Source organism: Mustela nivalis, assembly GCF_964662115.1.
Source record: "Mustela nivalis genome assembly, chromosome: 6".
NCBI classification, from domain to species: Eukaryota; Metazoa; Chordata; class Mammalia; order Carnivora; family Mustelidae; genus Mustela; species Mustela nivalis.
Genome location: NC_139025.1, coordinates 51,468,316 through 51,495,316, shown reverse-complemented (window position 1 = coordinate 51,495,316; position 27,001 = coordinate 51,468,316). Strand labels below are relative to the sequence as shown.

The window sequence follows — 27,001 nt, the reverse complement described above, 5'->3', positions numbered from 1 at the left end:
TCTAAGTTGATTCAAAAGCTCTTGATTCAGGATTCTGAGATAGCTTGGGAAATTTTAAAAAAAAGCCATTTGTATGTAATATAAAATCTTCATTGCAGTGACCATCAGATCAGAATTCAAGAATTTTTTTTTTTTTTTAAGGGCTGGTATCTGATTGTATCGTTAAAAATGTTGATACCTAGGGGCGCCTGGGTGGCTCAGTGGGTTAAGCCGCTGCCTTCGGCTCAGGTCATGATCTCAGAGTCCTGGGATCGAGTCCCACGTCGGGCTCTCTGCTCAGCAGGGAGCCTGCTTCCCTCTCTCTCTCTGCCTGCCTCTCCATCTACTTGTGATTTCTCTCTGTCAAATAAATAAATAAAATCTTAAAAAAAAAAAAAGTTGATACCTAAATGTACATGCCTGAGAAAGGAGACATCTAAATTTTCTAAGATATTATAGAAGAAATAACCTTACTTTACATTAATACTTTTGTTTTCTATTATTAAGCAAGGGGATAGTCTTAAAAAAAAACTGTATCACTTTCATTGTATCTAGGATGCTTTTGCCCTATCATCCTGAGCTTTGGTGTATAAGGAAATTTTCAAAAGAAATGTTGTCTTTGAGGCTATTTTGCATGTAAAGACTTTTTCATGTAAGGGTTAAGTGTAAAGAACATGGTAGTGGCAAAAACAAGTGGATATACATGTTCTTTCTGTTCTACAAACGACATCTTCCTATTCACATTGGCAGATCTACATGAGGCCATTACTCCTTATTGAGATCTCCCCAAAATATGTATGAAACTTTCTCTCTCATGGCAAGACACAGTATCTGAGTAAAATTACCAATTAAAATGGAGCAACATAAAAAAAGCACTATAGGAAGAAATAATACTTATTTCTACACATAAAAGAAAATCCTAAGAATAAAGAAACCCAGAAAGAAGCTTGGCAAGGAAAGAGTTAGCCTCACAAATTGTGTGAGAGACAGGAATTGTTTTCCTGACTAAGGCTTATAACACCAGAGGTATGTTTTCCTCTAGTGGAAGTCATGAATCTAACAAACTTGGAAAGAATAGTATTAGCAGCAGCCTTACTGATCTGATCAAGAAGGCTTTAGACTAAGACTCAAGGTGGAAGAGAAAAATGTGAGTCTGTAAAATGGATATTATGGAAGACAACAGGTTTGAAATGAAAATAAGACACAGGGACAAAATATCCAGAAATTATTTTGTGAAAACCATGGCTTGGAATAATTCTTAGGCCTAGGATGCATGGCATACCAAATAAAACTAAAATATAGTAGCTGTGTTAAGGTCTCAAAATGCAGGGTTTTTTTTGTTGTTTTTTTTTTGTTGTTTTTTTTTTTTTTTTTTTTTTTTTAGTCCTTATACAACTCTGGTGGCTGAGCATAAGAATTGTCACAGATGTTCAGGTAAGGAGTGCCCTGCACAGGGGAAGCTGGCCTGTGGGACAAGTGCAGATATATTCCACTCCACATGAAATTGCCCAATAGGTATCATTATTTTCAATTTGCGGGGTAGGAACCTAGGCTTAGGTATGTTCAGAAACTGGCTCAAGGGTATCTAGCTAAAAAATGATGAGGCTAGACTGGCTAGAATTGCAAGCCAAGTATGTCTGGAATTCATAATTTATAAAAACATAGGGAAAATTATACACAAATAGGCACACATATGTAATTTATTCTAAAGTAGCGGGGTATGGGGAAATTATCTAATTTGTTCACAAGGAACAACACAGTGACTGGAAAATGTATGTCACTGCATATCAGGGAGTTATATACTAGTTTTATGATTCAGAAACATAACGATAGGAATTTATAGGAGATGTTAATGTAGAAAAGGAAAATCTGGAAAGAAGAGAAACTGCCATTGGAAAATAGTGTAGTAATCGTAGCGAAACATAGTGCAGAAAGTTATTTATAAGTAATAATAACTCATTTACAAGATGTAAATGAGAAGGACGGACTTCAATTAGCCAGATCTCTATTAGGAGGAAGTCTAATTCTACTAAAAATGTATTTGGGGGGAAGACTCTTATGGTAACTACTTTTCTGCTGAATTTGACGTAGAAAGTAGAGATGTTAGGAATGAAAGTTTTGAGGACCGTGAGAACAAAGGAAGGGAACAATGAGCAGAGTTGGGAAAATTGTGCAGACCAAAAACGGGTTTACAGGGAGCAGTGGGCCATTTCCCAGCTACTCCAAGAAAATATACCTAAAGAAAGTGAGAAACCAAAGATGAACTCCCGACTTTATCATTGCAAATAAACTATAACCAGAAAAAAGGAAATACATGTAAGGAAAATAATTTAATTTTACAGATAGCAATTTGGTATTTAGTTCTTAGGTATTTCAAAATAGAGATAATACAAGATGAATGTGAATGACCAAATCAAGTGATAAGGACTTAGAAAATGAGTTGATGTGTCTAAAGTCAAGAATGCTCTAAGAAGTTCCAAATATGAAAGATCTAAAAATGTTAGCTGTGTTCAGTTAAAAAAGAGAGAGAGAGAGAGAGAGAGAGAGAAAAGATAAGAAAAGAAAAAGAAAAAGGAAAAGGAAAAGAAAAAAGATAAGTCCACCAGCTGAAGGAGAAAAAACTGCTAAACTTTCTTGTGTATATTTTCTCTATCAGGGAAGATTATCATCAAATTAGAACAAATAGAACAAACAATTTTGATACCGGTTTAAGATTTACTCAGATATCCTTAGGTACTAAAGTAAATGAGGGATAAAAAGAAAGTTTCTCAATGATCCATTGCTGTCTGCTGTGTCTGCGACCTGTGAATACTTAGACAAGAAAGTGATGATTACCAAATACCAGGATACATTCACTAGAAAAGGTTTTTTTTTCCTTTTTCTTTTTGCTTAATAGACAAGAAAGGCAAGAATATTCAACTAACAATTTATCCTAATTTGAATGCTGTATCTTACACAGCCTTTTATTTTAACTTCTTGAACAAGGTAGAAACACACTAGTTTTATGATAATGCAACTGAGTGGGTTATTGGTGGTTGATCAATCTTCCTCCAAGCAAATTTTGTCCTCTTTACTGTAGAAACTCAAAATGCTATTCTGTGATTTCATTAAGGAAGTGGAAAACAACACTTTCTAAATCTGTGGATAATACAAAGTTGTGAGGGGATCAAATAACTCTTGGAAAACATTTTGTTATACAGAAACAGTCACCCCTGATAATACACTATGTAAATAGGAAACAATGTAAAGACCTACATTTAAATTTCAGAAATATCATTTGCATCAACAAAGGATAACGAGGCTTAAAGATGGTTCATTCCTAAAGATCTATTTTCACAAAACCCGTAATCTTCAGCTACCTTAGGAAAACACTGTACTTGATTGTTTGTGCTAAATTATTTCTATTCTTCAGATACATTAAATTCACTCTTAAAATATCCTCTCTCTATACTTTGAAACCCTTCGATTAAAAATAAGTAAGACTTCTAGCTCCTTAGGAAATAAGACAAAGAATTATGCAGCACAGGTAAGAGTGAGCACATCCTAAATGTTTCTTTCATAGCAAGAATCCAATGTTATTTCTATTGCATATCTCCCTGTGAAGGATTTCAGAAGGCTCAAAGGATGTCACTTTAAAATGTCTGCTGGCACAGTAGAAAACGTAAGTTAATTCCAAACATTTGTGGTTAACTCAGAACAATTCTATGTAAAGCACGGTTATCTATCATGTGGGAAAATACATTCTGGAATATGCAAAATGATTAAAAATTTATAGCAACATATCATAATAACAAGGCCTTCACAGAACCACAAACAGAAAAAACAAAAGACAAGAATTAAATTTCTCACCTGCCTGATACCCAACCGGTATGCAACAATCCGATCTACTGCATCAGGATTCATTTGTGTCCATTGTAGACTGTAAGAATAAACACGGTGTCTGTTTTGCCACACAGGATTGTAGGTATCGTAATAGAATTCTGGAGCATAGGCCTTTCCTAAAAATAGAAAGGGTGCTTAAATTTGAATGATGACATATGACAGTCAAACATGCTTGTTCTTTTTTGGCCCTTTTACCTCATTCTACCATGTATCCCAGGAGTAATTCTTCTACTTGAAAAGTCATTATTAACATCTAACCAATTTTCTGGAGAATTTTGGGAATAGATATAAGAAGATTTCCTAGTTGATTAGATGAACAGTGTGAGAGGAAGAGAAGAATCAAGCTCGACCACAAGTGTTTTGGTCTAAGGAACTGAAAGGATGGAGTTTCCATCAACTGAAGTGAAAAACTATGGGAAGATCAAATTCTAGGGGAGAACTTCAGAAGTTATTATTTTTTTAATTTTTTAATTTTTTTTATAAACATACAATGTATTATTAGCCCCAGGGGTACAGGTCTGTGAATCACCAGGTTTACACACTTCACAGCACTCACAATAGCACATACATTTCCTCCCCAATGTCCATATGCCCACCATATGGACACCCCTCCCCCGGCAACCCTCAGTTTGTTTTGTGAGATTAAGAGTCTCTTGTGATTTGTTTCCCTCCTGATCTGAATGATCTAAATGGAGGCATCAAATGGTATATACTAGTCTAGAATTCCAGAGAGGCCAGAATTAGATCTATAATCTTATTAACCATAAGCATATAAATAGATTTTAAGTTTAAAGCCATGAGACTGAAGAGATCACCAAGGGACTGTGAGTATATAGAAAAGAAGACTAAGGCCTGGGGCACCTGGGTGGCTCAGTTGGCTGAGCATCTGCCCTTGGTTCAGGTCATGATCTCAGAGTTCTGGGATCATGCCCTGAGTTGTGCTCCCTGCTCAGTGGGGAAACTCCTTCTCCCTTTCTCTCTGCCCTTTCTCCCCCTTGTACACTCTCTCTTTCTCTCTCAAATAAATAAATAAAATCTTAAAAAAAAAAAAGCCTAAAGCTTGACCACTGGGGCAATCCAAGGTTAAGAGAGGTGAGAGCAGATAACAACCTCAACAAAGCCCGAGATGGAACAAATCAGCGAATGGGAGGAAAATAAAACTTGTGGCATCCTAGAAATCAAAAGTAGTATATCAGCAAGTGAATGATCAATTCTGTCAAAAAAAAAAAGTCAGTGAAAATGATAATTTGTATTTATATTGTGTTTGGTCAATACATTTGAAAATACCCAATGACTTAATAATGACATGAGTATTTGGACCAATAAAAAAGAAGACTTTATTCAGATTTTAAGGATATATGAAATGTCTATCATGTATATGACATATACAAATCCTCTGTTTTTTTTTTTCAGTTATCAAATTGGAAAGTGCACAGACCATTTGAATTATAGATCTAACTTCTTGATATTCTATAATATAGTTATTTTCATACCTTCCATTTTTTACCTATAAGTATTTATTTATTAAGTTAAATTAACAATATCTAAGGAGAACCTATTAAATGCCATATAGTATATTGCCAGTGGGGATACAATGAAGTACAGCCTCTATCCTCATAGAGACTGCTAACATTTCTTAGATTTTTCAAAAGCTTTGTAGTTCTTACTGAACAATGAGTTAATAAGGTGTACCTTTATCACTCCTCTCCTTCAACATCTTTTCTGTTTTTCTTTTATAAAATTAGTTTAAATATTAATGTCCGGAAGGGTTTTTCCTTATGGGTTTCTCTTTACAGGAAATTCTCTTACCTGGTTTTTCATATTTCTTACTTAGTCATTTATCATCTAGTGCTTGCAGAAGAGCTGGCTCATAAAAATTACTAACAGATAATTAAAGGATGGATTTTGCCCACTAAGAATAGAAGTGATAGTCTCTATTATCCCAGAGATGTTCACCGGGAAAAAAAAATAATATCAGATGAACCGAATGTGAATTTTGTTAAGTTTATAAGTGAATTTAAACACATGGAATTAAATATCTGAATTTTAGTAACTTTTGAAAAATTCTCCCACATCAACATTATATGCACTGGAAAAAATGTTCTACAGATATTCTATTGAATTGAAAATGGATTGAAAGGAGATCTCCTGCATAGAAGGAGATCTCTAGAAAAGAGCCATCACAAGCACTTTATTGTTTTTTTTTAATCTTTTTATGGTACTTTTCCTTATTACTAAGTGATAGTACAAATTCATGCCCACAACTCTTCAGAGCAAAATCTAGATGAGAGGAAAATAATATTCTGAATAAGGAAATCAATACCCAAAACATCATTGATAACTTGTACTTGAGACCAAATGTTATTGAGGATGTGCATTTAATGGTAGCCTAGATAAAGAAGTAGGGGTTTTGATTATAAGTAAGCATCCAGGGACGCCTAGGTGACTCAGCTGGTTAAGTCTCTGACTCTTGATTTCAGTTCAGGTCATGATGTCAGGGTCCTGAGATTGAGTCCTCTCTGGACTCCATCGTCAGCCAGTATTCTGCTTGGGATTCTCTCTCCTTCTGCTTCTGCCCCTCTCCCCACTGGTATGCCTGCATAGATGCTCATGCTCTCTCAATTTAGTTCTAAGCATCACTTTGTTCATAAAATGAATGATGCATTCCAATGGAATGAGTAGAGAGAGCAGAGTCATAACTTGCAGTTTGTTTGGCATTGAAAAGAACAAAAAAGTCTCTCAAAAATAGGCAGATGCAGTTTTCTATAACCTGAAATTTTATCAGAGAAAGAGAATCAGTCAAATTTTAACCAATCTGTGAAATAAGGTGACTACCAGTGGGTGGATATTAAAAGGAAACATATTTAAGAAACTCAATCTTAGGAAACAAACTGAGGGTTGCTGGAGGGGAGGGGGTTGGGAGAGATGGGATGGCTGGGGGATGGACATTGGGGAGGGCATGTGCTACGGTGAGCACTATGAACGGTGTAAGACTGATGAATCACAGACCTGTACCTCTGTACCTCTGAAATGAATAATACATTGTATGTTAATTAAAAAAAAATCTGATGTTGAAGTGTTCTACCAATCCTTTCTGACTGTGTAATGAATGACCTACCTCAGAAGACTGATTTTCTTTCATCAGGGGTTTTTTCAGTCAATACCTACCAGTCATTTAGCAGGGCTTAGGTGGGTGACTTTCCACAAAGTGGCCTTTAAAGCACCTCTGAGTCTCAAGTCTATAGGGTGCCTACTCTTTATTGTACTACTTTAATTGTACTAAGCATACTAATTTATAAATTCCATTTCATGTTTCTAATACCTGTAATCTAATCCTATTTTCTTTGTTGACTGCCTGGAGAGTAACTGGCTGCCTGTCATAAATGCAAATTGCCATAATTCAGGATGTTATTGTTTACCTAAATAAATACTTTTAAGGTTATTGAAGCAGTTTAACCTTGAGAGTCAAAAAAATCCTCAGGACTCCGTGATTAATATGAATTTGTTTATCAAGATTCTTTTCAAGTTCATCTAATGCTTAAGTATTCCAAATAGATCAAATTTCAATGTAAAATTCCATCATCTTTACATTTAATTGCAGATTATTATGAAGGATTTCCAGTATATTCTTATTTTATTTATTTATTTTTTAAGATTTTTTTCATTTAATTTGTCAGAGAGAAAGAGTGAGAGAACACAAGCAGGGTGAGTGGCAGGCAAAGGGAGAAGATGAAGCAGGTTCCCTGTGGAGCAGAGAGCCCAATGTGGGACTCGATCCCACCACCCAGGGATCATGACCTGAGCTGAAGGCAGACACTTAATGATTGAGCACCCAGGCTTCCCTCCAGTATATTTTCTAAATATTTTACCTGATTTGATATATCTGTATTACTATAGCATAATATGTAATACCAGTTCATGGAACATCATTATAGGAAATAATTTAGAGAAGATTTGTTCCAATATCTCATATGATTGATGAATTTAGGAACAGAATAGGAAAGGTGATGATGTACAACATTTGATGTTAATAAATAATCAGATAAAACAGGCCCCATTACAAATTTAGACTCTGACTCGTAGAGAAAGTTTTATTTTAGTTGAAGATTTTATTTTATTACTTTGTTAATTTTTAAATTGTAGTTGAATTGCAACACCTCAGAGTTAGTGGTGAAAAAGTTTTTAGATGGTATGTAAGGAATATTGAGTAGTAAAAAATAATGACTGATAAATAATTTTGAGGTGCCTAAGTGGCTCAGTCAGTTAAGTGTCTGAATTTTGATTTGGGCTCAGTTCATCGTCTCAGATCATGAGATCAAGCTCAGCTCAGCATGGAGTCTGCTTTCCCTCTCCCTATGTCCCTCCCCCTGCTTGCTATCATGTACTCTCTCTAATCTCTCAAATAAATAAATAAATAAAACCTTCAAAAAAAAAAGACAAAATCTTGACTAGTTACAGTTAAATATAGATATTATTGCTTATGTCTCAGCAAATCTGTACTAAATCTGTTTTGGATTAACTAGCAAAGAAAAGAGCTTTCTAATTTTATTTAAGAAATAATTTTTAAAAGTAAAAAACAAAACAAAATAAAACAAAAAATACCCCACAAATACACAAATTTTTCTGATTTCAGAACCAGTCATTTAATATTTATACAACCATTTTGTAAGAAGCATACTGTAATACTAAGGAAACACCCTTATAATAATCATAGGCTTTGACAACCAAACATGACATCTGCTGGCTGAACACAGAAAGAATTCATAATTTTTTTTTTCCTTTTTATCTTCTGGGCATTTTTCCTCCTTCCAGCAGGCATGCCAAGAAATTTTTTTCTCTTTTATATTCTAGCTTAATTTTTATTCAACGTTGTCCCAGTTTAAATCTTTTTAGACTAAATGGCCTAGAACTACATATATTATCTAAACTAGCAGATAATTTTTAGATACATTATATATATATGAATCTTGGTTCTTAAAATATATGTAGGTAAATTATCTAATTGTTCAAAATTTTAAATAGAATTTATATAAAAATACATTTACTCTATTTTGCAAATAACTTTTGAAAAGTAAGTTGAGATTTAAATACAATTTTATGCGTCAGCTAAAAGTTCAAGATACAGTAAGAAGCTATGACATGTCACTTTCCTGGTCTAAAATGTTAATGTAGAACCGAAATTTTTCTTAGATGCTTCTCTAAGCTTGCAAGCATGAAAGAATTATTCATTGAGGGTCAAAAAGCACAGAAGTGAAAACACAGCACTGAATAAGAGTATAGAGAAGAAAGGAGTGTTGTTGGTCATTATACCCTTAGGAGTACAATTTAAGGCCCATAGAAGATGAGGTTAATTGGCCAGTACAAGATGAGAAGGTAGAAAAGAGGCCACCACATATAATCAACATCAGTAAAAATAGCTGTCTCAGACAGAGTCTACTAGAAAAAAATTTTCCCCTCACCAGGATAAGAAGATGACAAAAAAATTTACATTAACAAAAAATCATCCTTGTCCAGTGACACCACTGGAGCACTTGAGTAAATCCAATATCAAGTTGCTTTTGAAAGACAGGCTCTCAATTTAGACCACAGAGAATTTCTCTTAATTAAGCCTCAATGAATCTGAATTCAGAATACAACATTACTAATACACAAGAAAATGTTCAACTATGAGTGATTAAGAAAGCCAATGAACAGCTGGATTAGTCTATAGACAACAGAAACATAAAATAGAATTTATAAATAAGTATGCCCAAGACCACTGAAGAATTACAACAGAGAATGATAAATACTATGGGACCTTCTTTGGAAGATTAATTAATACTCTTTATTGGGAACAAAGGTAGGCTTCATAGGGGACATACTGACATCTTTGTAGATCTTAAAGAAGAAATTGTTCATAGACAAGAATAGCTTATGGAGGGATAAAGAAGAGAAGAAACAAAGCACGGCCTTTCGTGGAGAAAAATGAATATATTATAGATAATATTTTAGAATTTCCATAGGACTGATACAACTGTAGCATGTGGTGCCCATCCTTCCTACCAAACCCTGCACTTTTGAAGAACAGGTCTCATCAGCTGTTACATAACTGCTAACACACTCATGTGCTTGAATAGGACAGGAATATGTGAGTTCTAACTTATGATGTGCTTTGGTATAATAAAATGCTTGCTACTTACCATATAATTCAATTATTCTCCAATTACTTTAACTCGTACTCACTTAAATAGGAGAAAACCTACTGATATTTACTTCCCAGAATGAACTCAGGGATATCAACAAACTGAATGAAAACTAAATTAATAATCAAAATGTTAATAATCAAGGAATATTATTAAAACACACTTGCAAAGTATCAAAAATAATAAAACAATTTAAAATTTTTCAAATGTGTATTTATTATCACAGTAAGAGTAGCCACAGAGAACTGAGGAACCTTAAAACACTGATGATGCACTGTTGTTTTTTCTTTTTAAGGCTTCTAAAATCACAAGAATCATAGCTCTGTGCCTGTACGCATTTTTAGCAGAAACTAACAAACAAAGTCAAGTCACATTGTGTTTAGTCAGAATCATAACCTAGCTAAGGCAGTAGATTACTCATTGTGATCTATTAGACATAATTTATAGCAAAAATCTATGCAACTGTCACTCCTCCACAGGACAGAAGAAATAATTTGCAATCATTGGAACCATAAATATTTTCTCTTCAAATTAATGAATCTTGAGTCATGTTAAAAAGAAAACAAAATTTGGGTGAATGGGTGGCTCAGTCAGTTAAGTGTCCCCCTTAGTTTTATCTAAATTTTTCAAAAAGATTTTATTTATTTGACAGACAGAGAGCATAAGTAGGCAGAGATGCAGGCAGAGAGAGAGAGGGGGAAGCAGGCTCCCTGCTGAGCAGAAAGCTTAATTCGGGGCTCAATCCCAGGACCCCCAGATCATGACCTGAGCTAAGGCAGAGGCTTTAACCCACTGAGCCACCCAAGCGCCCCAAGTGTCCCTCTTAATTTTAGCTCAGGTCGTGATCTCAGGGTTTTGGGATCAAGCCCCATGTAGGGCTCTGCACTCAAGAGGGAGTCTGCTGGAGATTTGCTCTTTCTCTGTCCCTCTGCCCCGCCCCCAAATAAGTAAATAAATCTTTAAAAAAGAAAAGAAAGAATTACTTCTATGGAAATGGGGTTTTTTCTAAGTTTTTAATCAGGAATATGATACAAATCTATTTTACAGTTTTTAACTATAACAGGTGGAAAAGAAGAGAGTGGACTGCATGAGTGAGAAGCCCTGGGCAAGAAACCTGTAATAAGATACTCTTAAAACAAAACAGCAAGGGGCACCTGGGTGGCTCAGTGGGTTAAAGACTCTGCCTTCGGCTCAAGTCATGATCTCAGGGTCCTGGGATCTAGCACAGCCCCCCCTGCCCCAGCACTGGGCTCTCTGCTCAGCAGGGAGCCTGATTTCTCCTCTCTCTCTGCCTGCTTCTCTGCCTACTTGTAATCTCTGTCAAATTAATAAATAAAATCTTAAAAACAAAACAACAATAAAACATGATTTGAGAAACAAAAAAAGGCTGATTAATTAAAAAATCATTGCAGATAAGCACCCAATTCGCACTTGTCGTGACTGGATACTGTGGTAAACTAAGTTTTCAATCTTCAGACACTTGAATGGACACTAGAGTTTCTAACTGAGATGGAGAATGACTGTATGCATCTCATCCTGGATGAGTGAAGAATTGCATTACCTCTTGGTATCCCATTCTTCTGAAAGCTTAATGTTTTGATTTTGAACTATGTAAAGATTAGTATCCTTGAAGTGGAGGCATAAGAAGCATTCAGAGGACCAAATAGATTTAATTCTGTGAAGTCAGAGGAAATTTTTTAAAAAGAATCAGTATACTCACTTGTGTTTCCTTTATTTATTAGTTAATATTAGGCCTTATCTCGTTAAAAGAAAGTAATAAAGGAATCACTGGTGAATTGATGGATTCTGCCTATTCTTATTTGACTAGAAAGATGGTAAATTAATACGAAGAGGGAATGAAAAAAAAAGGAAAATATCTAAGTAATATTGACAAAAGAAACTATTGTATCTGATAAAGAACAATTTATCTTAGAATTAAAGTGAATGTTACAGTAGCAATAACTGAATGTCAAGAGATTTTTCAACAGTGATAACTTGTCAATATGTGTGCAGGGGGTTGGGGGGACAAAAACGTAACAACTAAATTATACAGCTGTGAAGTCAGTGACAACATCTCTCACTTAATAATTTGTTTAAAGTGTGTAAAAAAAATTTTTTTTGAGACATGTAACAATTTATAACCCAAGCAAATCATTTAACTTAAAAGCCTTTGTACTTGAGACAGAGAAATGTTTATCCATACTTTGTCTTCCTGTTTAGAGACAGTCAATACATTTCAAATGATCAGTCATTGTTATGACATTATTTTTTTCTGTAATATTTTTTAAATTTTTTTATTTTTTATAAACATATATTTTTATCCCCAGGGGTACAGGTCTTTGAATCACCAGGTTTACACACATCATCACAGCACTCACCAAAGCACAAACCCTCCCCAATGGCCATAATCCCACCCCCTTCTCCCAACCCCCCTCCCCCCAAGCAACCCTCAGTTTGTTTTGTGAGATTAAGAGTCACTTATGGTTTGTGTCCCTCCCAATTCCATCTTGTTTCATTGATTCTTCTTCAATATTTTTTAGATTTGAAGTAATGAGTAGTCTTTTATTGAAGTGCAGTTGGCATACAATGTTATACTAGTTTTAGGAGTACAATGTAGCAATTGCACAAGTATATACATTATGCTATTCTCACCACAACTGCAGGAACCCTTCTGTCACCATGCAACCCTATTACAACACTGTTGACTGTATTCCCTATGCTGTGCCTTGTGTCCCTGTGCCTTAATTATTCCATAACTGGAAACCTGTATCTGACGCTCCCCATCACTTATTTTGCCCACCCCCCCACCACATAGTAGGATTCTCAGGATATGCTCATGAAATAACTTCATACAATTCATATCCTTTATTAAAATATATTAGCATAAAGTACAATAGTTATTAAGTAACTTAAATTATGTAGATTCCAATGTTCTTTTCATAATTAAAAAAGCCAGTGAAGGAAAATGCTTAGACTTATGTGCAAACTTTTAACTTAGTGGGTTTTTTTTTTAATTTTAAGATTTAATTTATTTATTTGTCAGAGAGAAAGAAAGAGCACACAAGCAGGAAGCAGGGGGAGGGACAGGCAGAGGGAGAAGCAGGCTCCCCACTGAGCCTCATGTGGGACTTGATCCTGGGCCTGGGACCATGACCTGAGCCTAAGGCAGACACTTAACTGATTGAGCCACCAAGGCATCCCTTAACGTAGTTTTTTAATAGTTTGCTTCAATAATGTAAGTTCATTTGAATATAATATTTTACCATATAATTCAATTTTCCTTTACAGATAGATTTTGAATGATTAAATATCTAGAGGAAGTATGTTTATAGAAATACCAACTTAGAAAATTACTTAACTATAGTGCTCACTTTGGCAGCACATATACTAGAAAATTACTTAACTATAATGAGTTCAAATTGTCTTAAGTATTTTTACTTCAATATCTGTAAGGTGGAATGAATAAAAGACCCAATTTTATAAATTCTTCTAAAATCATCTTCAAGTATTAATAATTTAGCCTTCTTCTTAATCTCTAGGAAGGCAGAGGCCATTAAAATGACAGCCCAAGAAAATGGCTTCCAGGGATGTTTGCTAAATGAAAATGATGATTGGAGGCAAAGATGACAATTTACTAAGAATCCTGTGATTGGTTATTAGGAAAGAAATCACTCATACTGAAACAGGCAACCAGGTAGGGTTTTCAAAAGTAGTATGGTTGGGTAATTAATTCTTGCAAAAAAGGGTCTGTTTTACAGAGCCACTAAATGCTCAAGCCACACATATCCACATCAGTATTTAATGTGATATGCTTTCCATTGTAAAAATCTTCCCCCAATTTTTTTTTTAAGATTTTTATTATTTTTTTTTAAAGTTTTTTTTTTTTTTAAGATTTTATTTATTTATTTGACAGAGAGAGATCACAAGTAGGCAGAGAGGCAGGCAGAGAGAAGAGAGAGGAGGAAGCAGGCTCCCTGCTGAGCAGAGAGCCCGATGCGGGACTCGATCCCAGGACCCTGAGATCATGACCTGAGCCGAAGGCAGCGGCTTAACCCACTGAGCCACCCAGGCGCCCCTAAGATTTTTTTTAAAGATTTTTTTATTTATTTGTCAGAGAGAGAGAGGGAGCGAGAGCAAGCACAGGCAGACAGAATGGCAGGCAGAGACAGAGGGAGAAGCAGGCTCCCTGCCGAGCAAGGAGCCCGATGTGGGACTCGATCCCAGGACACTGGGATCATGACCTGAGCCGAAGGCAGCTGCTTAACCAACTGAGCCACCCAGGCGTCCCTTTTTTAAAGATTTTATTTATTTCTTTGGCAGAGACAGATCACAAGTAGGCAGAGAGGCAGGCAGAGAGAGAGGGGGAAGCAAGCTCCCTGCTAGCAGAGAGCCAGATGTGGAGCTTGATCCCAGGACCCCGAGATCATGACCTGAGCCGAAGGTAGAGGCTTTAACCCACTGAGCGACCCAGGCACCCCAAATCTTCCCCCAATTTAAGTCTCTTCTCAGAGGAGTTCATAATTTCTTTTGGGCAGGGATCTGCCATACAAAGTCAAAATTCTTTATTAAAATGATAAAAAATTAACAAACATGGTATAGTCAGCAAATATTACTAATAATAGATACATTTAGTTACTGCCAAGGACACTTCCAATTAGGTTTTTTGGTTCTCAAAACCAGTAATTATTTTATGAAGTTAGCTGGGTTAGAAAGCTATCTCTGGAGATTCAAGTGGATCTACATATGCAATTTATTCTATTTACAGATTTTATATAGTCTGTATAAAATAGTTATAGCACTGGGGAAATAGATTTAAATAAATATTAATTTTTTTACTATATTCCCTCCCACACACACACACAAAAAGAAAGAAAATAAAAAAAGAAAGTAAGTAGTAATGTTAGAACCATAGGAAACTGAAGCAATTTTAAAACTCGATTAGACAAATTTAAATGAATGCCCATTGGGGCACCTGAGTGGCTCTGTGGGTTAAAGCCTCTGCCTTCCACTCAGGTCATGATCCCGGGGTCCTGGAATCGAGCCCCACATCGGGCTCTCTCCTTGGCAGGGAGCCTGCTTCCTCCTCTCTCTCTGACTGCCTCTCTGCCTACTTGTGATCTATGTCAAATAAATAAATAAAATCTTTAAAAAAAATAAATGAATGCCCATTTACTTTCTTTAAACTTTAATGAATCTATATTTCAACACAATTGAATCACCTCTGACCTAAAAAGCAAAATATTTATACAAAGTAGTTATTGGCTTACACACCAAATATATACTGTCTAGGGCAATATAAAATAAATATATGTATTTACCAGATAACATTTCAACTTAAATGAATAACTGCTTTAACTCTAAAACTCTGAATGTACTTTGCTAGAAATTATGCAAAATATGAATAATATGATTCTGAATAGGTTTCGATTAGGGTCTGGTCCAAACATTTTAAAAGATGACTTGGATTTGATGAAACAATTAGCTTTCGCATTTGGCACATAAATGGGAAATTGCTAAGGGGGCAAAGAAAGTTTGGAAATGAAATATATATCCACTGCTATTTTACAAGGAAATATCTAAGTAAATGTTGTATGTATAAAAACCACATGTTTGGATCATCTGGGTGGCTCAGTTGGTTAAGCATCTGCTTTTGGCTCAGGTCATGATAACAAAGTCCTAGGATCAAGTCTTGCATTGGGCACCTTGCTCAGCAGGAAGTCTGCTTCTCCCTCTGTCTCTGCAGCTCCCCGGGCTCATGCTCTCTCGCTCTCTCTCTCTTTCTCTCTCTCATATAAGTAAATAAAAATCAAGCTAAACAAAACAAAACAAACAAAAACAAAAATAAAATACATGTTCTAAACAAAAATAACATGGAGAGGTCCTCCCAAAATAAAGATGGCTGATTATTGGTAGAGGAAAGACATGTATGAAGAGAGAAGAGAAAAGGCTCTGTACTTCACTTACTACTTCTATATACCATACAGCATACCCACCACCCTCTCCAGTATTTGAGACACCTATGAAAATTATACATCTGGGGCTTAAAAGTTATTCTACTATAATTTACCACTACAACCAAGGACTCTTAGAGCAAGAAAAATCTTAAGGGACAAAAACTTTTCTCAAATTTATATAGGAATTTACAGTTTGCAAAGTACTTTCACAAATATTAACTTATTTTAGTCTTCACTGAGTCTGAGAAGGGCAAATATGCAAAGGGATATTACTTGGCTTGAGCTGCAAATCTTGAAAGTTAATATGAACATCATAATTACTTAACTAATGCAGACTACTTTCCTCGCCTGGTTTGCAGATCATCCCTCAAAAAGATCCAAACATTTGGTGAGAAGGAAAAGAGGTTACATCATTCACCTAAATACACAAAGAAAGCTGGCCTTCAAACAGAGAATCTGATTGCTACCTTCCTCAATGTATATTATTTTAAGAACAGTAGGATAAAATGAAATTGTTAGAAATCTCTCTTTTTAGAAACATTGCACAAAATATTCCTAAGACAGAGAGAATATAAAACTATTTTTGCTTTTTTTTTTTTTACATTAAAAAAATTTCATTGATACATAGTACATGTCAATTGTCAGTGGGTGAGAGAAACACAAGGTCAAGGAGGTATCTGGAGTGCTACATTTGGCTGGGCCACAATAATGGATGCAGGGGTTGATTTTGTGCTGCCTTTTTATTATTATTATTATTATTATTATTTGGGTAGTAAAGGCCTTTAGGCTATCCCTTCAAGAGGTATACCACTTCTTTCATATATTATAATGATGCCTATGAATGAACTAACTCTAGAAGAGTTACTATGTATGGTGGCATAGGGAGCAGGAATATAACTGAGAATGCAGAAGAAATTACTTAGGCATCATTAAATTTAACAACATGAAAGCAGATTTAGAAATAGAAAATGTGCATGATTAAATGTGCATGGTGTCCAATACCCGGGATAAACACAAACTTCCTATATTGTACTGAGTGTACCCTTGTTCTCTGACCAGTTTTATTTCCTTGGCTCATCCTGTCATCCTACACCTAAGAAGTCCTGCGGGAGAGCCAAATTAGTGAAGTGTCTAGCAACAATTTGTTTAGAAAGTCAATTGCTTATTCTTATGTAATCCAGAAAAGAGACAGTAATACGATCTACATTCCCCTTCAATACAAGAAGGGCATTTATATTCAAAATGCAAGAAGAGCATTTATAAGCCAATATATGGAAAAGCCAAAAATTTCTGTTTATATACTAAACCCATATTTTTATAATGTTCCAAACTTTTCCCTTGCTTTTTCTGGAAATCCCTAAAAGACTTTTTACATGTAATACAAAACCCAATCACTTCAGGCTTTGTGCCATTCCTTTCTTATTCCAGCTTCCATCAAAGAAACAGTTCCCTGAAGATTGTGTACACTGTGGGGAAATTTTACAAGAATCAGAATTATGTAACTGAAAGCATGTGAAGCAAATACCAATGTACAAAATTTGCAATGAAGTACGACTAAAAGGGAAAAAAATCCCACGGATGGTGTGATACTAGGCATCAATTTATTTTTGTTCAGTCTTGTAATTTCAGACCCTGAGGGATTTTTTTTTTTATTCTCTTTATATAACACAAATGCTTCTGGATAAATGACCTCTCTTCGTATTTATAACTTCGTAAACGTGCTTCTAGTGTTCTACTACCTAGTCACAGAAAATATTCCAATCATAGCTTCTAAAGTGTTAGAAAAAAGCTTAATCTAGAGAATAAAACTGTTCTTTCTTGGGTTTTGGAAGAATTGATGCTTGATCTCTCCTAGATAAAAATAAGAGTTTATGAGGCATTTCTCTTGCTAGGTTTCACTGTTTGTCACTCACTATGCTAATCAACTTGCACACAATATGTTTTTAAAAATGCACAATTCCCTGCAGGATGAGAATATTCTTATCATTTTTACAAAAGCTTAAAGTGAAGATTAGAGTTCTTAAACAGCTTGTCCTATAGGAAGCAACTATTCAGTAACAGAGCTACGTTCTGAATTCATGCGATCCAAAGTCGCTTTCTTGTTCCAGCATCCTATGGCCTTGGAAATGGTCGCTCACAACCAAGTGTGTCAGGCTGACAGGGTGAAGGGGCTAAAATTCAGGCTCTATTCCTTTTGCAACTGCTTCTGCAGTGACATAGAAGTCAGTCTGTTCGATAAAGGGGACTTTTTCCCTAGTTCACACACAAATACTGTACAAGCTGGTGGATTTTCTGGTAAGATGTCACTTCCACTAATCTCAAAAGTATCCCTGCTTTCCTACTCCATCCACTGTGAGTACAGAAAGTGAAGCTACAATTTACCCCTGATACTCAACCATATTTGCCATGATATATTGTTATCTGAGTATCAACTCAGGGCTTCATAAAGATAAGGACTGATGCAATCTCTAGAATTGAGAGCTACCTGTATTTTATTAAATATTTAGCTCAGGAATAATGAATATATAATAAGCTGCAAATAAATGTGTCCATTCCTTCCTAAAACTATACATTCCTTAAAAACTTAATGGTGCCAAATATCTCAAAGCCTTGAGTTCTTTTAAAGGACCATTGGTTGGGGCGTGTGCACAGAAGGGGCACAGATGGATGAATTGACCCAGTGGCTCTCAGGCTGAGACAGCTGAATGTTCAATGGCGTACTTATAGACCACATTAACTTCTTGGCAAGTGCTGTTGCTGCACATGTGGGTGGTCCATTGCTGAATATGAATGTGCTGAATATCATTTAGGCAGGGAGCAAAAGGTGTTCAAGAGAGTTGGAGAGGAGCCCAGAAGGTACGCTGTTTATCTTCTAGGAACATTTATTTTCTCCAAAACATATAACTTGAATTAATAAAGTGGATTTATATGTGAATAAAGGAAACTGGTTATTGAAACTGAATTACCATGCCTCTCTAAGAATAGCTAAAAGATCTGTGAATATGACTCCTAGCACACACACACACAAAAGATTCTAACACAAATAACTGTTCTTACCATATTGCTAAGAGGCACTGCTCTGGATCTGACTGCAAAGCGGGTATCTCCCTACGGTCAGATTCTGAAGCTTCTAGCAACTGCCATATTGGAGTTCTTTTAAAATAGACAAAGTTCATAAGAATGATGAAAGAAGGGGCTTTCTTAAGTTATTCTTACTTAAGTAATGTAAAACTGTAAGACTTTGGTTTTATCCTCAGGTCTAAAACCTGAAAAGAATTTATAAAAAGAAAACCTTTACTGACTTTTTCAATTTAAGGCTCTGTCAAAAAATCTCTCTTGAAAAAAGACAATGGATCAGGTGGTGAGCCATCATCTGTGGAATCTCTCCTGACCACTTTCAGTCTGGTTTTTGGCATGACTTTGGAACAAGTTTTGCACTGTTCTCATCCATTAATCATCCCTTCAGGGTGATAAACAGAGGCCAGGTGCTTAAATAGACACTTGGAAATTTGGGAATTGGCTTTGATTCTGTTGAACTAAAAAGCCCTTTGGTTCTTCCAAAGATTGGTTTTATTACCACCCAATAGCTCCTGAAAAATCCAACTGTACTAAGAACTAAAGAGATCCTTTTTTAAGGGCCTATTATTTTCTTAGGGATAGAAATACTAAACAAATTACATTCATATACATATGTGTCATTTCTACATTTGGGCTTCTTTGTTTTATTCTTTTTTAGTTAGTGAAATTATGAGAACTCTTATCTCTCAGGGGAAGCTATCTGTGATTTCAGACTGTTTCTTACCCTCTGAAAACTTGATCTAATGCCTTACTGAAATAATATCAGGAATCTGTGAGAAGTAGTTTCAGAATCCGACAGGCTAACGTTGTTAGGTTATCTCTGTCTTCCCTTCATTCTACCCAACAGTCAAAGTTTTGCTTTAACCCTCCACAAATCTAAAAATCTGATTTATACCACTCTCACCTAACTTTTATGTATGACCTTTGTTACCAACATATTAGGTTGTTCTGTTTTCTTAATGTAACAGCCTCTATCTCTTAAAGTAAGGGACATAACTGAGAAAAGATGATAGTGGTTATCATGGGGAGGGGAAATCTGTGAAGATAACCAGTTCAGTGTCTCCATCTAAAGAAGAGTAATTTAAAGGTTAGTGAGGGGAAAAGGAACAAAGGATTTTTGAAATACAATCAGTTTTTTTTAAATGACCTTAAATATATTAACATGATATGGATTAGGAAAATTGTATCCATAAAAACATTAAATAGAACAAGCACCTTAATGTTATAAAGTACATCCTATTCTCAACCCTACCTTAGTTGGTAAATACCACTTATTTATTTGGTAACACTTAACTGAGGTATAAGTTACATAAAATAAAATGTACACATTTTAAGTAGAGATTTTGATGAGTTGGGAAAAATATGTTATTACTAGGTAATCACCATCCCAGTCAAGATATAGGAAATTTCCATCACTGCAGTAAGTTACCTCCTGCCGCTTTGTAATTAATCATTTCTACTCTGTCTCAGCCAAACAAGAACCTAGTTTCTCTTATTAAAGTAATTTTGCCTATTTAGGAAATTTGTATAAATGGAATCATAAATAATGCACCTTTTGTGTCAGGTTCTGACAGAAACATATTGAGTGAGTTTTTGAAATCCATCCATCCCTATATTGTGTTTACCAGTAATTTTTAACTATTTTTCCATTTTTATTACTGAGTATAATTCCATTCCATGAGTAGATCGCAAGTTGTCTATCCATTCACTTGTAGGTGGATATTTGAATTGTTTCTAGTTAGAGGCAATTACAAGTATAGCTGCTATTAAAATTTGTGCATAAGGGTGTCTAGGTGGCTCAGTTGGTTAATTGTCTGCCTCTGGTTAAGGATATGGTCCCAGGGTCCTGGGATCAAGGCCCAAATCAGGCTCCCTGCTCAATGGGGAGTCTGCTTCTCCCTCTCCCCACTTCCTGGTCATGCTCTTCCTCTCTTTCTTAGATAGACAGATAGACAGACAGATAGATAGATAGGTAGATAGATGACAGATAAATAAAATCTTTAAATTTTCTTTTTTTAAAATTAAGTTTGTGCATAATTTTTATATAGGCATGCCTTCATTTCTGTTGGGTAGTCATCTAGGAATTGAATTGCCAGATTATTTGGTAAATGCATGTTTAAATTTGAGAGGCAGATGAACTATTTTCAAAAAAGTCATCTTATTTGACATTCCCAGAAGCAGTATGTGATAATTTCAGTTACTCTACTACCTCATCAACACTTGGTATTGTTAGTCTTTCTAACTTTAGCCATTATAATGTGTGTGTAGTATTATCTCATTGGGTTTAAATTTCATTTCCCTGGTAACTAATGATAGCAACCAGTTTTTGTACAGTTATTGGTCAACTATATGCTCCTTTGTGCAGTGTCCATTCAAGTTTCCTTTTTGTTAATTTTTAATTGGACTATTTGTTTTATTATTGAGTTTTAAGAATTACTTATATACTCTGAATACAAATCTTTTGTCACATCATTTCTTCTAGCCTGTGCCTTGCCTTTTTATTTCCTAATGATGTCTTTTGAAGAGCAGAAAGTTTTAATGACCTCTGATGTATTATTCTTTAATGACTGGTGCTTTTATTTGTTTATTTTCTAAGAAATCTTTGCCAATCCTAAATTTGCATAGATTTTCTTCTATGTTTTCTTCTAGAATTCTACAGTTTTAGTTTCCTATGTTCACATCTACAGTCTACCTTAAAGTAATCTTGTGGACAATGTAAGGTATTGTTTATGACTTATTTTTTCCAATATGGATATCAGTTCCAGCACAATTTATCCAGAAAACTATCAGTTCTGCAATGGATTATGCCAGTGATTTTGAAAAGCTCAGTTGACCTTACATGTATCATATATGCAACCACTGAAGCCTATTTCTTCACTTTCTATCTTGTCTGATTAATCCTTCCTTGTGTTTATACAAAACCCACACTATCTTGATAATTGTGATTTTACAGTAAGCCTTGAAATCATGTACTGTGAGACCTCTAACTTTATTCTTTTTCCCCAAAAGAGATCTAACTATTGTTGGACCTCGGTTTTCAAACTAAAAACTAGAGTAAGATTTTCAATTTCTACAAAAAAAAAAAAAAAAAAATAAAGACCAAAAAAAGAAAATGCTGGGAATTTTGTTGGGATTGCATTGAATATATAGATCAATTTGGATCAAATTGGATCAATAAGCATCAAAATAATATTGATTCTTCCATTCCATGAATGTGGTGTATTTCTCCATTTCCTTAGGTCTTGTTTCAGTTCACTGGAAATTTTTCTTTTTTTCAACATATATTTTGTGCATATTTTATTAAACATTCATATTTTGATGTCATCAGAAATGGTGTTTTCCCCATTTTCATTTCAAATTCTTATAGCTATTATACAAAAATGATTGTTTTACATTGTATTTTTATACAGAAATATGACTGATTTTGCAACCTATGCTATCACTATCTTATTAATTTAAGTGGGATTATCCACAAAAATAGCCATGTGATTTGAGAATAAAATTATTTTTACTACTTCTTTTCTGGTTTTTATGCATTTTATTTACTTTTCTTGTGTTAATGCAGTGGTAGAGACCTGCAGTGCAGTATTTGTGGAGGATAAGAGTATTTTTTTAAAGATTTTATTTATTTGAGAGAAAGAGAGAGAGAGTAAGCACAAGGAGTCGGATAGGGGCAGAGGGAGAGGGAGAAGCAGACTTTGCGCTGAGCAGGGAGCCCAACATAGAGCTCAATACCAGGACCCTGGAATCAAGACCTGAGCTGAAGGCAGATGCTTTACCAACTGAGCCACCCAGCTGCCCCAAGAGTATTTTTGTCTGACTCCCAATCTTGGAAGGAAAATGTTTAGTCAGCATATTATATAGCTTAGTACTCATTCCCTGTGCACATGAAATAATGTATGGTTTACAACTTAGGGTATAATGACCTATAAATGTTAATTAGTTTAATTTTCTTGATGATATAGCTCAGATCTTCTAAAACATCAGTGATTTTTCTGGGTACATAGTCTATCACTTATTCATAAATAGATGTTAAAATCTTCAGCTGTAATTATGGAACAGTCTATTTCTCCTGGCACTTTTGTATTTATTAATTTTGCAGCTCTATTACTAGACACAAACACATATTTAGAACTGTTACATCTTTCTGTAAATTCCTCTTTTATGATTTTTAAATGTCCTTCTTTAACACACAATTTTTCTATGTCTTTAAGTCTACTTTGCCTGATAATAATACAATACAAGCTTTCTTGTCTGCTGTTTGCATGTTGCTTGTTGTGTTCCACCATTCTTTCCCTTTCTGCTTCTTTGTGTCTTTGTATGTAACCTGTGCTTCTTGTGGACAGCAGGATACATCTTATAAATAACTTTTTTTTTTTAAATCCCATCCTGTGATTTCTGATAACTAACTGGAGTGTTAAATTCATTTACATTTAATGTAATTATTGGTATCATTGGGTTAAAATCTACAATCCTATTCTTCATTTTATTTGTCCTTTCGATGTTTCTATTGTTCACATATTGCTCTTTTCCTATAATATTTTGAGTAAAATCAAGTACATTTTAATTCCTTTGATGTATCCCTTTTAAAAAAAATTTTAGAAGTTTCTGTATGACTAAAACTGCGCAACTTTAACTTATTGATTCAGTTTATAGATTCAGTTTACAGATGTAATTAAAAAATTACATCACTTATATATCACATTTCACATTTCATAATTCTCTGAGTTCCCTATTCACTTCTTACTTCACAAATGTTATAAATTTATAACCATATAATTCAAATTATTCCCATTATTTATGCTATTGTTGTGGTATTTTAGTTCTAAATATATTATAAACCTTAATTTAATAATGTGATTACTTTTGCTTCAAATAAAGGATTGACAGACTTTTCCTTAAAGGGCTAGAGTGTAAATACATTTAGGCTTATGAGCTATAGGATTGCTGTTACCACCATGCACTCACCTCTCCTACTGTAGCATGAAAGTAGCCATAGTCAGTATGAACAAGTGTGGAAGGCTATATTCCAATTAATCTTTATTTACAAAAAAACAGTTGGCTGGTCTCCAAGCTATAGTTTTCTAACCATTGTTTGTATGGCTGGTTATTATGGAAATTAAAAGAAAAAAAAGAAACATAATCTTTTTATCTTTACTTATTTCCTGGATCTGATCCTCCTCATTTCATTTTTTCCCAGCTTTACTGAGATATAATTGGTCTACAAAAAAACTGCACATGATTAATATATGCAGTTTGGTAATTTTGGACACACTATACCTTGTGTTACCATAACCATAACCCAGGTAATAAACACCCATCACTTTCAAAAGTTTCTCTGTGTGAGCATGTTTGCGTGAGTATGTGTACGGGTGTTTGAGTGTGTGTGCTAAGAGCCCAGAAATGAACTCACTCACATGTGTCAACTGATCTTTGTCAAGAATACATTATAAGAAGATAGTCTCTTCAATAAATGGTGTTGAGAAAACTGGATATCCACATCCCGAAGAATGAAAATTGAACCCTTGTCTATCACCATACATAATGAACTCAGAATGGATTAAAGATTTAAATGTAAGGTCTGAAGCCATAAAATTCCTAGAGGAAACAGGAGGAAAGACTCTATTTCTTTTTATAGATTCTGGTATCCACTGATAACCTTTCCCTTTATTAGGAAGAGTATCCTTTGGCATATTTTGTGGTACAGTTTTGCTAACTACTAATTCTCTAGCTTTCATTGTTCAGAAAAATATAGTTGATGCTAATTTTTTAAAGTATGTTTTCACTGGGTATAAAATTATAAACTGACAGTATTTTAAAGAATTTTGAAGATTTAGAGATGTTTTTTCATTGTCTTCCAGCCCACACTGTTTCTAATGACAAGGTAACTGCCACGCATATCATCAGAGTATCGTTTTTTATTTTGTCTGCTTTGAAAATTTTCTCTGTCTGGTTTTCTGCAGTTCAATTAGCGTGTACCTAGGTGTGGTTTTCTCTTTATTTTTCTTGCTTTCTGTACCGTGATATGCTTGGATCTGTGGCTTTGAAGAATTTATTTTTTTGTCCTATTCTCATCCTCTTTTTTTAGAACTTCAATCACATCCATTTTAAACCATTTTATATCATCCCCCCAAGTTCTTAATCTCTTTTCTTTAGTCTTCATTTCTTTTTCTATCAGATTGTATCAGCTCTTTCAATTTGTCTTCGATTTCTCTGACCCCTCTGACTTTTCCAGTATGCTGTTAAGCCCAATCAGGTAATTTTTTCGTTTCAATTATTGTACAGTTTTAGTTGCAGAATTTGCATTTAGTTCTTTATTAGAGGGTTTTTTCCTCCTCTGGTTAAATTTCTTATTCATTTGCTCATAAATATAGCATTTATCTTTAAATCTTAGAACACATTTTCCTTGAATACTTTGAAATTATTAGTAAAAACTAGTTATTGCTATACCCAATATTTAGGCTACCTCAGAGCTCCTTTTTTTTTTTTTTTTTTTTTTTTTTTTTTTTCAGAGCTCCTTTTTAATAGACCACTGTTATTCTTAACTCAGAGTAACATTTTCCTATTTTCTTTACATGTCAATAATTTTTATTGTTTATTGAGCATTACAGTAATAAATTGTAATTGTTATTACTACACTGTTAGTGATAAGTATAACATTACATACTATATAACATTAAATATTACAGATAACTGGACTATGTTCTCTTCCTCTGAAGACTGTTGTGTTTATTCTACTGGGTAATTCAGTTACCTGCCAACCACCTGATACTTTTGTATGCTACCTTTTTATATTTTATTGGGGTCAGATCAGTGGAGAACCTAGAGTGTTTCCCAAGTTAGAATCTTCTAACTTAGTGGGATTCGACTTCTAAATTCTGCCTGCCCAGGAATCTTATCAGGGCTTGGTGTTCAGCTTTGCCAGGGAGTATCTAGACGAGGCCCTTCTCAAGCATGACCCTTATTTCCTAAGGCTTAATCCTTCTGATATCTCACCAGGATGTCTGGACTTTTAAGGAGGTGTATATTATTTTGCTGAAATCCTAGCTTCCTCTGGCACTGCTTGAATTCTACTACCACTTTTCTGCTCTAAACCCAAATAGAAAATGCTAAGCCTCATATAGTTTCACCTTGCCTCTGTAACCCAATCCTCAGGTAAAGACTATAGTAAACAGTAAAAAGGCTGATCCTACTCATTTTTACCAGGTCACTTTCAAGAGTTTAGCAAAGCTAAATCACAATGCTCAATGACTTAAAAGATGTGTTATATATATACAAGGCAATATCAATCTTCTATAAAACAGATTAAAATGTCACCTCTGCAACAACATGGATGGACCTAGTGGGGATAGAGCTAAATGAAATAAGTCAGAGAAAGACAAATGCCAAATGATTTCCCTCATATGTAGAATTTAAGAAACTAAACAAACAAAAAAGGATAAACAAAAAACCAGACTCTTAAATATGCAGAACAAACTGGCGGTTGCCGGAGAAGAGGTGGGCAGGGGGATAAGTGAAATATATTAAGAATCCAATAATTGTGATGAGCAATGAGAAATGAACAGAATTGTTGAATCATTAACTGTACACCTGCAACTAATATAACACTATATATTAATTATCCTTCATCTTATAAAAGTAGGAATTTTTAAAGACACGGGTTGTATAGTGTGTGTATTTTAAAGACATGTAAGGCTAAGTATATGATATTGCTTAAATTAGAAATGAAAGAAAATTAGTATAAAGAAAAGAACTGACAAATATTCTAAAACATATAAACAGAGTCAAAAAGTGGCCCAAAACTTTAAAGTCTAATTTAAATAATGTGTTTAATTTAACCTGGATGAAAATTCATATATGAACTTTAAACTTTAAATATTTTTCTTCTCCTATGATTTCATTCAGTCCTTCCTTCCTTCCTTCCTT

At 34.6% G+C, this 27,001-nt stretch overlaps 1 protein-coding gene across 3 annotated transcripts in view; it reads right to left on the bottom strand.

Annotated features, from left to right (window-relative positions):
* MDGA2 (MAM domain containing glycosylphosphatidylinositol anchor 2) overlaps window positions 1-27,001 on the bottom strand; it is a 996,453-nt gene that overhangs the window by 229,399 nt on the left and 740,053 nt on the right. For all 3 annotated transcript variants that reach the window (XR_014312926.1, XM_082735224.1, XM_082735225.1), the window contains exon 10: window positions 3,829-3,977. Coding sequence is in view for 2 of the 3 variants with exons in the window: in XM_082735224.1 (XP_082591350.1) it covers window positions 3,829-3,977 (149 nt within the window). In the remaining variant the exon portion in view is untranslated. The remainder of the gene's footprint in view (window positions 1-3,828; window positions 3,978-27,001) is intronic.